At 40.6% G+C, this 12,113-nt stretch overlaps 2 protein-coding genes across 6 annotated transcripts in view; one reads left to right on the top strand and one right to left on the bottom strand.

The window, feature by feature from the left end:
- Positions 1–66: 66 nt before the first annotated feature.
- Positions 67–3,589, top strand: LOC121537984. 4 transcript variants are annotated; one of them, XM_041845684.2, is made up of 14 exons: positions 67–446; positions 772–917; positions 1,006–1,070; positions 1,190–1,253; positions 1,368–1,473; positions 1,632–1,642; positions 1,805–1,884; positions 1,964–1,994; positions 2,244–2,350; positions 2,492–2,516; positions 2,592–2,696; positions 2,840–2,968; positions 3,060–3,183; positions 3,331–3,589. In XM_041845684.2, exons 4-14 carry the CDS (start codon positions 1,204–1,206, stop codon positions 3,493–3,495), a joined length of 933 nt encoding a protein of 310 aa, XP_041701618.2. In that variant the 5' UTR covers positions 67–446; positions 772–917; positions 1,006–1,070; positions 1,190–1,203; the 3' UTR covers positions 3,496–3,589. The 4 variants fall into 4 exon arrangements, with proteins under 4 accessions (XP_041701618.2, XP_041701617.2, XP_041701616.2 ...); XM_041845683.2 differs by having other exon boundaries at positions 72–446; positions 772–896; positions 1,563–1,642; XM_041845682.2 differs by having other exon boundaries at positions 72–446; positions 1,563–1,642.
- Positions 3,590–3,633: 44 nt separating this feature from the next.
- The window catches only part of LOC121537985 (arf-GAP with coiled-coil, ANK repeat and PH domain-containing protein 3), a 100,111-nt gene continuing 91,631 nt past the window's right edge, over positions 3,634–12,113 (bottom strand). Inside the window, exons 16-24 of one of the 2 annotated variants that reach the window (XM_041845686.2) lie at positions 10,505–10,669; positions 10,121–10,338; positions 9,885–9,986; positions 9,650–9,751; positions 9,223–9,452; positions 8,893–9,002; positions 8,541–8,651; positions 8,280–8,341; positions 3,634–4,998 (exon numbers count right to left, since the gene is read on the bottom strand). In XM_041845686.2, coding sequence (XP_041701620.1) covers positions 4,892–4,998; positions 8,280–8,341; positions 8,541–8,651; positions 8,893–9,002; positions 9,223–9,452; positions 9,650–9,751; positions 9,885–9,986; positions 10,121–10,338; positions 10,505–10,669 — 1,207 coding nt within the window. In that variant the 3' untranslated portion in view covers positions 3,634–4,891. Of the gene's footprint in view, positions 4,999–5,756; positions 8,342–8,540; positions 8,652–8,892; positions 9,003–9,222; positions 9,453–9,649; positions 9,752–9,884; positions 9,987–10,120; positions 10,339–10,504; positions 10,670–12,113 lie in introns of those variants that run through there. The other variant, XM_041845687.2, reaches the window with a different exon arrangement.

Below are 12,113 nucleotides of genomic sequence, written 5' to 3'. Positions count from 1 at the left end.
CTTAGTTGTTAATTTTCTCGAAATCTAAAGGCAAAACCTAGATTCGAGACAATGTCTTAAGTAGTTGAGCATGTTATTACGCCAACCTCGTGGAAATGACAAACTGACACGTTTTCATTTTCGTCAAAAACAACTATATATCGAAGGAGTAACTTTGATTTGACGGCTTGCACATGCGCCGTTCTGCGCGAGACGACCGTTAGATCCGATTACGTATTTCTACACATGAGTTTAGCCAAATATTTTTTATAACTAATCCAATCTGGTTTAACTAGCCAACGTAGCCATGACATAGTTAACAAGTGTGATCAAGGATTTCTATCTTCATAGTTTACTGTCTTTCTTATCGCTTTAGTGCCGCGCGCATGCTCAGATGGTGGCCTTGGCGATGTCGAGAAGAGTTAGCATTAGCCATAATAGAAATAACAAAACACACCACAGCAAAGGTAGGAAACGTTAACCAACGTTTAAGCAACTTCAACAATAATGTTAATTTCAGTCGCTTCAGAGAAGTTAAACAGTGTGAAAACCATATATAAAATATCGTTAACAAGCTAGCTAGCCAGGTTAGCATAACACAATCTGTGACGTAGTTAGCGAGCTAATTTAAAGGGATATTCGTCTAAAAATACAATCTAATGATTTCAACTTGCCTTGGCTGTTAGAGTATCCTACTGTTTGTATGACTTTCTATTTATCCACTGAGCTGATCCTGATTTTTTTTAAAGCACAGGAGGATATAGCTAATAGATTTGGTTACATTTCATTTAGAGGATGACCACGTCAGATCTCTACCCTCCATGGCCGCACAAACTGAAAATGGGTTTTTACATCTGAAACAGTACCTCAAAGAGATGTCCTCCATGAAACAAGCTTTGAACACAGGCCGTCCTTTGGTAATTTGCTTGAGGGACCAGGTATTTTAGCTACCTACTCTATAGGAATGAATTATCAATCTATCGATGGAACAGTTTTAATGTAACATCACGTTTCTGTATTTAATAGGATAGACTTCCACCCATACCAAAGAAAACCTCACCCAGATCTACTAAATGACAAGATTGCTGCAGGTAGGCCTATGCTAACATTTGGAATATATCTGTCCCTTTATAAGTGGAGAAAATAGCTGCAACTGTGTGTGTTGTTGCCAACTATGTTCTTCCCTTCACTCCCCCTGTTGCTAATAAAGATATAGCATGCACCATGTCAATAAACCAGCATGCTCTTGGTCCAGCAGAAGAGGAAATATTAAGGTGTGTAAATGATTTTTAACAAATCATATTTTTTATTGCACCAACACTTTCTTTAATGGCTATGTTATAACCGACCTTCAGGGGCGTCAATACCATATTTTACGTTTTATACAGAAGGATCAAATTCAGGAGGGACGAGCACATAATAGAGAAGCTTCAGTGGATCTACAAGATACTTTGTGGCTTAACCAACATGAGGAATAGAGACCTGAAAACACTGGTGGGTGACATTCAGTGTTCATTCAGGGTTCATTTCTTGTTATAATAAATGACACAATTGTACAGTAAAGTTCTGTATTTCTCACCAAGTTGCCTCTTACAAGTGGGTATGTGAACATCATCATGAAAGACACAGATAAAACCAATGTTCTTTTGAAGAGCTCTCAGAGGTAACCAAACTAAACCTATTTATATCACCTCTTACAATACCCATTGACTTACAAAACCTAAATAGCTAGTGTATGGTAACCTTCTTGATTTAACTGCATTCAAATGAAAGCTGTTTAACAATTTTTTATTTTAATAATTCAGATGTGATTCTATGTTGTCAGGTGTCTGATTCCATTTGCACCTGAGGACATGAACATCAACCCAGACTTGTGGGAGTCATTCATCAATCACCAAGACCAAGGTAGTAACATTGACCACAGATCTTCAGGGGAATAACGGTACTATCATTGTTTTTAATGGTATTTGTTTTTGTTCTTCAGAGCCAAAATCACCCTCCGCTAAGTTTGCTGGGTAAGAAATGTAATACATACAGTACATTGGTTAAAATCCATATATGTCATTTAGCAGATGCTCTTACCCAGAGCAACTAGGGTTAAGTGCCTTGCTCAAGGGCACATCGACAGATTGTTTTACCTAGTCGGCTCTGGGGTTCAAACCAGCAACCTTTCGGTTACTGTCCCAATACTCTTAACCTCTAGGCTAATTGCCACCCCTAATTAATTAAAGTTTAATGGTCAATTCCACCTTAAAACATTGCAGTTGTAAGCCTGTCCAGTTTGGACTCAGAAGGAAGGCAGGTCTAAAGGAGATAGAGAATGAAACTGGGGACCTACCTCCTTGGCTGAACCTGCTCTTGGATGAGAAAAGTTAGTACAAAACCATTTTGATTTGCAGTATAACAAATATATAAGGACAATATAATGACACTTCAGTATAAACGGCATATAACGGTTTACTTGGGTCTGAAAGTCAGCTTGATACTGATATCTACTATTTACTTTCCACAGCCACATATGAGAAGGATCCTCAGAAGTGAGTATCAGTGGCCAGGGTTTAAGACATTCATGAGAGTAGAATGTAGATATACAATCTTGACATTTTTTTCAGACCAAAGAACAGACATGATATGCTGGAACGTGTCAGAACAAAGTTCATCGAAATCCAGAGATCTATGAACAATCAGATGGAGACAGACATGTTTGAGAAGAAAATGTAAGTTGTTGTAATGATTCCAATATAGGCCTGTGTAATCTTAGACTTTTCCTCTCATAAAAAAAAAATGGTTTGATCAAAACATAAATGCAAGTGATAAAATGTAAAGTATAGGCTCAGTATGTTTAATTTGTTTTGTTTAGACACCGAGAGGAGAGAATGAGGACTCTCCTGGATGCGTTGATGGCCTCAAGGAAAGAGACATGCCTACATATGCTGCTTTCCTCCCTAAAACATGAGCTCAGGGAACCAAAATCTGCGCTTTTATTTTGGTGATTTCCTGTTCTATGTTAGCCTACTATGTGGCACTTGTTCATGGGAAAATGAATGTGAAATACAGTAAATGTTGACATTTTTTCTTAGGTACAAAATCCTGAAGAGCGATGTCTCAGAACTGTCCGATGACAGGGACTTTGAGTACAGGACCATCCTGCAGAAGATCGGCCAATTCCACAACTTCTCTCACAAGAAGTTGCCCTACTCAAAGGTAATCCATCCAAATTCTCTGGAAGTGAATAGATTCATGGCTAATTTCTTTTTTTGAACACTTGTATCAGTGTATCAGAGTTTGTTTGTGGATTGTTAGGGTATGACTGACCATTCATTAAAAAAGAAACCCTGTTCTTGTTTATAGGAGAAATTTTGCCTCCTCGTTCTCTCTCTGCCAACGAATCAGCTTCTCCGACCAGCCATGCAAGATGCTCTGATGTTTCTCACTGAGAACGTCTTCCAGCTCCTACCCCGACAGCTCAAGCACTGGTATCAGTATCTCAAACTGCCCTTTTATGACGCATCCTGACTCTTAAACTCAAGTCATCCTCAGAGGGCTGCCAGCCAATGGTTGTTATTTTAGTTTAAATTATATTAAATGTAATTTGTTTCAGAAATATGGACTGATCAGTCTTGTGTCATTGTTTTACTTACAGTCAGGGAAGGAACCGCTGTGAACACAAATGTGTCAGTTTTAACAGACTTTCTTTAGTTTCACAAAATAAGAGGCATACTGTACATCTTTCAAAAATATTCAAGACAAAATAACATTCCTTTGAGATATATTAGCATTTTGCCTCTACAGCGTTTATATAGAATATCTGCATTGAAATTCATGGTATGAATATAAAGACATTCTACATTACATTTTAACAAAATATTAAGACTATACCAGCATAGTCAAAATCAAATATCACCTTCCATATAGTTCCAGGAAAAAAAAAAAAACTTATTTGAAAAATAATACTGACATTACAATACATTTCAAAGAACTGGATGGTATCCACAGTAAACAACCCTAGCCATTCAGCCTAAGTGAGCTGCAAGCCTATAGGCTATAGTGTAGAGACATTGCTGATTAATTCAAGAAATGGACCAAAGGCATGCATTACACACACAGCTGAATACAAAAAATTATATGCTGTTATTCCTTCTATAATGAGTCTAGTACATTGAACAAAATAATCAAGCTGATCTGAGCACACAAAGAAGAAGAATTATCATAATGCTCAACAACTCCTGATATCTATCTAGAACACAGGATAAGAAACTGTTAAGTGCTTGGATTTATCTAAAGTTAACATTTAACAACATTTAACAGCAACGCTTAAAAATAATGTCATACAGCTAATAGGAGAGGACAAGTCCAGCAAATCCTCATAAAGCAAGTACAAGCTACATTACAAAAAGTTATCAAAACAAATGACTGATTTGATGACAGAATATGCATCTCACACATTTGTAACATACAGCATTCTCCAACAAAACATGCTTCCCAATTGCTGAAAGCATCAATATCTTCTGTCAAATAAGTAATACATGTCATGAACAGCATCTAGGAATTCACAGATGTTTTTAATAGCGTCGCCCATACCTGTAGGCCTATGTTTTTTAGAGGCAACATTTCTAAGCATCTCCCATATACTGTAGTGCATGTTGACAGAAGTGGTTTCACCATTAAGATGAGTGGAGTAATTTAGTGTGAGGCAGTATTGGTACTATTAGTAGAGATAGTACCTGTAGTAGGGCAATTTGAAAGAACGCAATAGTGGTTCTCATTTGTGAAGAACATTTACGAGTTGGGGATCTGAGAGGATTATGAATATGAGGGGGATAGACTCACTATTCAAATCTGTAATGATATAAGGAAAGTGACTGTTGCACTCTTCAAATATGACCTCCCAGACATCTCATCCGTCCGTGGGCTACCTGAAGGAGTGTCTGAAATGTACACTCCTCCGCTTCAGCTTCTCTGGGTTGTGGGAGGCCATGTGAGAAAACTCTCGAAAGATGTCAAGGTAAGTAGAGTCTCCTGAAAATAGATAGGAATGTAACAGAACATTATCGTCAAGAATTGCATTTGAATTGATCTGTTAAATAACAGTAGGCCTGCCATAAAATAATGTGGAATTTGTGTCAAAAAAACATGACATCTATTGTTCAAAACCTGAAAAAAATATTTTAAAAACAACCGCCTCGAATCTAGATACCACATCAGCAGAGGAACAAAACCATAGTCTTGTCACCATGACGCTTGGCTTCACCCAATCTATTTCCAAATTCTCAAACTTTACTTTTCTGGTGACCATGGCGACAGCCAGTCAAACTCCTTTCTACCCCAAGAAATGATCAGCTTGACTAATAAAAAAGAGGGAAGAACAACATTCCAGTCTGCCTGTGAGTGTCTATGATGAATGGGCAAATGGGCAGCACACCAACTACAGGGGCCAATTCACAGGCCTTTCAAATAAACGGTTGAGAATCGATTTATGAAACAAATTGAAAACATTTGATAAAGCGCTGAAACAAGTGGGGTTTTGTAAATCATCAATGTTATGGGGCAAACTGGATTGATCATAGAAATGAGTTGAATGTCAGAGGACAGGTTTTCTAATGTCTGAAAATGTGTGCCGTGGTGTTATGTCTTCACCTTAGACGTAAGTGGTTGACTCATAAGTGCACTGCCAGTTCAAGTAAATGCTGTTAGTTGTAGTGACAGAGGGTGTTAGAACAGTGCTATAGAAAGAACAGAAGAAATGAAGCAATAAGCGGGAGAAGTTAGGCGTTGAATGAGTCACATCTTCCATTTATTTTCAGTATTTCCTAATTTTAGAAGACATTAGGAAAAGGAAATGAACATAAAAAGGTAGCAGTGGTGTAAGTTACACAAAGATATTCAGAGACGCGTGTTCTCTAACAATATACAAAGAACATGTACAGAGGTAATTAGTCAGAAACAAAAACAAAAATACAGGAAAGTTAAAAGTTGCATGTTTCAAGCAAGCAGTTTTAAGTAGTAATACTTGTTTTGCCTATTTACAGCATAGCAGTCACCTAGACAACCTATGGTTTAGTCAATCCACTGACTCCGATACACTGTATTGTACAATATGTAAACCTTTAGTGGTTTGATGCAAATCATTGGCATTGTTTGGTCAAAACATTGGTCCCCAGATCTTTCATTGAGTCTAATATAATCTACTTCTACTCTTTTCATCATGATGTACTGCACAGTAGAAGCCAAAACTAGAATGAAATTGATAGTATAACAGTCATTTTAATAGACATATTCGAAAGTTTCATATTTTTTACTGCTTACTTATTTTCTGCTCATAAATGACTTGAAGAAAGTAATGTGGTCTTTGGCTTGAAGTAAACTCAAGCAACCCAAACGCAATGCCAAAACCTCAGTTGTTACTAGCCTACAGCAAGGACAACTAATGTAATTTCCTGATCAAGATTATTTCAGCTCTGGAACATGATGTATACATGTGGTTAGGTCAGTAAGCAACTGCACAGTATCAAGGTAAACATGGAGGACTGTGGTCACCCTCTGACTGTGTACACACATCAGGTGAAGTGTGTACACAGGCCTTGCTTACATAGCAGGGGGTATTCTGTTGGTATTCAGGGGAGCTAGCATGTTTTGCATAGACCAAGCTTTCTCTCCTGTTCTAAATGGCCTGTCAAATTCAATGGGCAACTATGCCTGTATGTTATGGGGTATCCTATCAATATATCTGGTTCAGTTTGACCATAGACTACAGATCTAACCTCTACAATGTCTTATTTTGTACAGTTCTCATGATTTGGCAGCACATTACACAGTTATGATTTTCTTTGAACAATATATCAAATATTAACATACACAGATGAATGAAGTAAAGAAAACCAACAGGGTTTTGAAAGACCTGGGCAACAGCAACCCACGCACTATTCAACCAAGAAACCCACAACTAATCTAATACTGTATAGCCATGATACAAACATATACAAATACATGTCAGTTTTAATATTATATTAAAAAGGTCAGTCTCATCGCAGTGTGTAAGGTTTCTATTATAAGATGGTGAGTTGTGGTTGTCTTTTCCAAAAAGAGACATGAAGAAATGACAGTAAAGGTTAAGTGACCTTGTGTGTGAGTGCTCAGGAAAATAAAATCTAACAAAATATATCCAGTTTAAAAAAATACCATTATCTGTATTTAAATTATCATTGCACTATTGCTATGGGCAGTTCATAAATGAAGGTAAAAACCTACACTACTAAATGAAAATGCCAAAAAGAAATTAAATCATTGTTGGTAGGAAAAGTGCATAATGTCGCTTTAGATTCCATGTAAAAGCTTTACTTTAAAGTGTCTCAATCAAGACAAGTACACATTAATGACATATCATCTATCATCTAGTCTCAATCACAGTTCATTGTTATCCCTTCTAATCACCCCTTTTCAAAACAATGTGTGTGTACTAAAGAACCACCTCATGCCACAACACAGCCGGAGCAGAATTCATAAGTTTGTAATAACTGACTAGATATAAAGACAACGACTTACAGGCCTTAAAATGAAGGTATTGAATAAGGTCTGTTTTTATAGTATACCCTTGACAAGACTACCATATGCCGATCTGGTATTTTTACATGAGCAGGTAGCTTGATGATAGTTATGTGCAACATATTGGCCTAATTTGGTCTTTGGTTTGGAGCACACCACTCTACCTTGAAGACCACAAGCAAACACCTCTCCCCTCTCCAAATGAATAAAGAGCAGCTGAATTAATTAAGTAGGGTACAGATGGTATAGTAACGATGATTTAAATGAACTTATGAAGTCGATTAAAAAAAGTTGGTCCCTAACCATTTGTTGACAAATGATCTAACTCTGAGCAAATTTAGCCATTAAGTCAACAGTACAGTTTGACATCATGATAGAGTTAAGAATACTGACATCCTATACCGTTGATGAACCTGAGGGAATAGTAGTTGGCAAATTCTGGTGCGGCCTCGTTTGAACAATGTTAGTTAGCTGCTACGTTGTCTAGTAGAACACAGACAGCAGCCTGTGGGGAATCTGATAAAGAAAGGTGTGTTTTGGACAACGTCCCTTCCTGTACAAGATTCCAGACAGGCCTGCCACAGTCCTGGTATACTATTGGCTTCCCCTCCAACCATCACCTGATGGGAAAGCTTGATTAATTGGACCAGGACTAGGTATTGTGACTGACTTCTAGCACTCAGCTATGTGGAGACAGATAAACTCTTGTATGCATTTCTTATACTGCTGTTCAGTGGGGCTGCTGGTTGGGTATTGACCTGGCTGGCCGAACGGTCCCTCCGACTCCCGCATCTCCTCGTTCATCCTGGCCAGACGCAACCTTTGGGAAGAAAGGGAGGGGGGAGAGAAGGAGGGATGGGACACAAACTGTTAGATGGATTCACTCAAACTTCCCAGAGGTGAGGAGCTACAGTAGTCTACCAAGCTAACCCGGGGTCATAATATGTATTTCAAAGGATCGTGTGAAGGTGAGGCTGAGTACGTTGAGGGACAGGGTGTTGTGTCCCACTGAAACTCACAAGGTGACGATGTCTGCGTTGGCTGCCTGCACAGCGATACTCAGAGGGTCCTGGCCATCCTCGTCCCCGTCGTTCTGCGTGGCTCCTCTCTTCAGGAACAAACACACCTGCCTGTAGAGGGCAGCATGGCGACAGATCAGACGGGAACATACTGAACGCTCTCACATCAAATCAGCATAAAAAAAAATCTGTACTCAGCATCTTTGTCTTGTATGCTAACTAACCCGAGAAACAACTGGAATGTAAAAAATAACTGAACAATAATCAGCTTTGCATGCTACACCATTGTCACAAAACAAGACATTGACAATAGTAAGGAAGAGGGAACGTGTTATGCTTTGGTCCTACTCACCCTGTGTGTCCCAGATATGTGGCGTGGTGTAGTGGCCCCCTCCCCCTTGCGTCACTTTGGTTGACGTCAGCTGCATTCTGGAGCAGGAACTCACAGGCTATCAAAGAGCCCTGGAATGGAACACACAAAGGTTCTGAGGCTCTCTCCATGTTGCCAAATAAAGCACAATATAATGTGAGAGAATATTGTGATCATGCATAGACATACTGTGTGGATAGATGTATGCATTGATGTTTCAGCATAATGCATCCATGGAATTCATTGTGAATGACTAGAACTGCCTTTGCCAGTGTGCTAAGAACACACCTGCCTTTCATTACAATGACTCACCCCAATCACTGCCTGTATGAGTGGGCTCTTGCCATCATCCTCGTCGTTGACGGAGTTGACGTCAGCCCCGTGGGCCAGCGCCTCAGCCATGATGGGCAGGTTGCGTGCCATGGAAGCCTTGTAGAGCAGCGCCCCAGGGTGGAGCTCACGCCCATCCTCTGGGTCCGACTGGGTCTCAGGCTCAGGCTCCATCTCAGCCTCTCCGCTAGAGTCCTCCGACACCTCACACTCTGCAGAGAGAGAAGCAGAACAACAACTAGGATTCAATACAACTTCATTTATGCCCTCAAGGGCAAATAAGGATGACTGAGATCAATTATCAAGTTTCTGAAAATGGCATTTCAATACTAAATATGATGGCTGAACCTATATGTTGTACATTTTGTATTCCATTCCATCTTTTACAGGTATGTATTTATCTTCTTACCCTCCTCTGTGACACTGTCCACCACTGAGCCGAACACCAGGATGTCTGTGCTGCCGTCTGTACTGCCGCCCAGGCCACTGTCACTGCTCAGACCTGCAGGGCCAATAGGAGCCAAGCCAGGGGCACGTTAGTCACCGTTGCTTCTAGCTATTTCACTTTACACACCACATAAAGGATTCAGGTATCTCTGTGGTTTAGGGTGTAGTGTCTGTATATTAGATGGGTAGTAACTTACTACGAGGCCCAGATCCTGTGTCGAAGTAAGAGAAGAGATTGTCCAGCTCGTCTGGACAAAACAGTGACTCTCGTCGGAACTTTCTCTCTAGAGCTGAAGCGACTGTAAAGCACAAGGAGGGAATGTTTAAATGTTAAATGTACTGGGTTGTCATAATCAACATATGGTTTAGCACTATTAGGAATATGGATACAAAGAGAGAAAGAGGACGGTATCCAGGAGAGCTATTAGGGTACCTGAGGAGAGGGTGGCAGGGGAGGCGCTGCCCGGCTCCTGACGGTATTTCCGTCGGGTCTTGGGCACTGTGGTGGCGCTGTTGTGTCTCCGCCACTTCTTCACACTCCACCGGCGCTCCGACTTCCGCCCGCCGTTCACAAGCACCTCTGTGGCCCCCAACTTCTTCAGGAACTTCTTCTCCACATACTTTGATTTGATCCATGCCTCCTTCTCCTGCCTGTAGGGGATAACAGGAAATACGCATTCAGTGTCACATACTGTACCTCTGAGGACATTCCCAGTCTAATGAAAATGACTAGATCCCAGTCTCCCTTAGTGGGTAATCTGGATCTTCACAGGTGAAACCAGTTAGAGGTATTTGAATGCTGTGTGGCAATTCTTACCTGGAACTTGAGGGCCCTGGTTTCTTCAGGCCCTGCGCCTCACATGCTCCTTCATAGATGTGGTTGATGACACTGTTTCCCAGCTCGCACATCAGCTTTAGTAACTCAGGTTCCCATGAGTCCAACGTTAGAGAGCGCACCTTGGAGCAGTGAACCCCCAAACTCCTGTAACAGAGACAGGTGACATTTGAAAAGTCTTCAAGCGATGTCATTTGAATCACATATGTATTCAAGTTCCATGGCTATAATTGTTATTGGGTAGAAAGCATTTCAAGTTAGTGTTAACAACAATAAGCACATCTTTTTGCTTTGCTTTGCTTGTAATAACATTAAGGCAGACATAACAGGAAAAATAGCCTTTTTGTAACAGCCTCCCCTAATAAGCAACATAGGAAGCTCCATGACAGTTCTGTTTCAAGTTGTCTTCTACAGTGACATGGGAAGAATAGCTGCAAAATGGGTTTCAAATCAAACAGGCATTATCCCCTGGGAAACAGAGTAGCTGCCCTCAATGTCATGCAAATCACCGCTCCACCAACAAAACCCGCTGGTATCCAGGCAACTGCGGTGCGGCATGCCAAAGAAAAGACTGTGCGATAGTGTCTCTGTGTATTCCTCCTCTATTCTAATGGAAAGCCTCGTGTGATCTCATCTCACCACTAGGAGAAGACAGGCTATCTGACAGAAACAGATCATGAATATTCAACAGATGGTCCAGAGGAGGTGGTGATGACATAAGCATTGATCATTGCTGCATCTCTGCTGTAAACAGTCAACACCACCAACTGCTGAAACGGAGGAAAACTTTCCCATCTAGCCTAATGCTTGACAAATACCCAAGTGTGTTGCAGCTATAATGTATGCAGTGCTAGAGTGAACCCTAGAGCTATGGTATTAGCAGGGATGTAGCTCAGTTGGTAGAGCATGGCGTTTGCAACGCCACGGTTGTGGGTTCGATTCCCACGGGGGGTATGAAAAAAAAAAATGTATGCACTAACTGTAAGTCGCTCTGGATAAGAGCGTCTGCTAAATGACTAAAATGTAAATGTAAAAAAATGTATTAAGGACATTAGACAGGTATTAGAAATAGGAATCTTTATCTTGCTTTGGCCTGATTGCTAATCAGGTGTGGTTCAACAATTGCGTACTTTCACCATTAAAGGGATGCTATTCTAGTTGATAAACATAAGTGTTTCAGTTCTGCGGTGCTTATCGTCTAACTCCCATCCTGTCTACTAACGCAATGAGCTCTCCCAATCAAACACAACCTGATCCAATAAGCAACGTTAAGCAGCCTAGCCACACAGTAATCCCAGCAGAGGTGTGGCTTAACATGTCCTATGCTAAGCAGATGACAAGGTAAGGCTAAGGCTAAGGCACCCTATTGGCCATTGGCACTCTCTCATTCTCAGAGCCAAGAGACCAGCACATAGTCTAGAACGCAGAGTCACAAATGACCCCTCAGTCACCCTGTGGTAGTGCAGCTATCTGCTACTACATCCTCCACTGGTCTACAACCACAAGTGCTTTAGGATAGTCCATGGTCCATACTACAGTAGCCTGTCTAGCCAGTGAAGTATGCCTTTATGTACTCTCTTAAAGACAAGCT

This window comes from Coregonus clupeaformis, chromosome 24, assembly GCF_020615455.1.
Source record: "Coregonus clupeaformis isolate EN_2021a chromosome 24, ASM2061545v1, whole genome shotgun sequence".
Classification (NCBI taxonomy): Eukaryota; Metazoa; Chordata; class Actinopteri; order Salmoniformes; family Salmonidae; genus Coregonus; species Coregonus clupeaformis.
The sequence above is the reverse complement of the archived record's forward strand: the minus strand, read 5'-3'. Positions and strand labels throughout refer to the sequence as shown.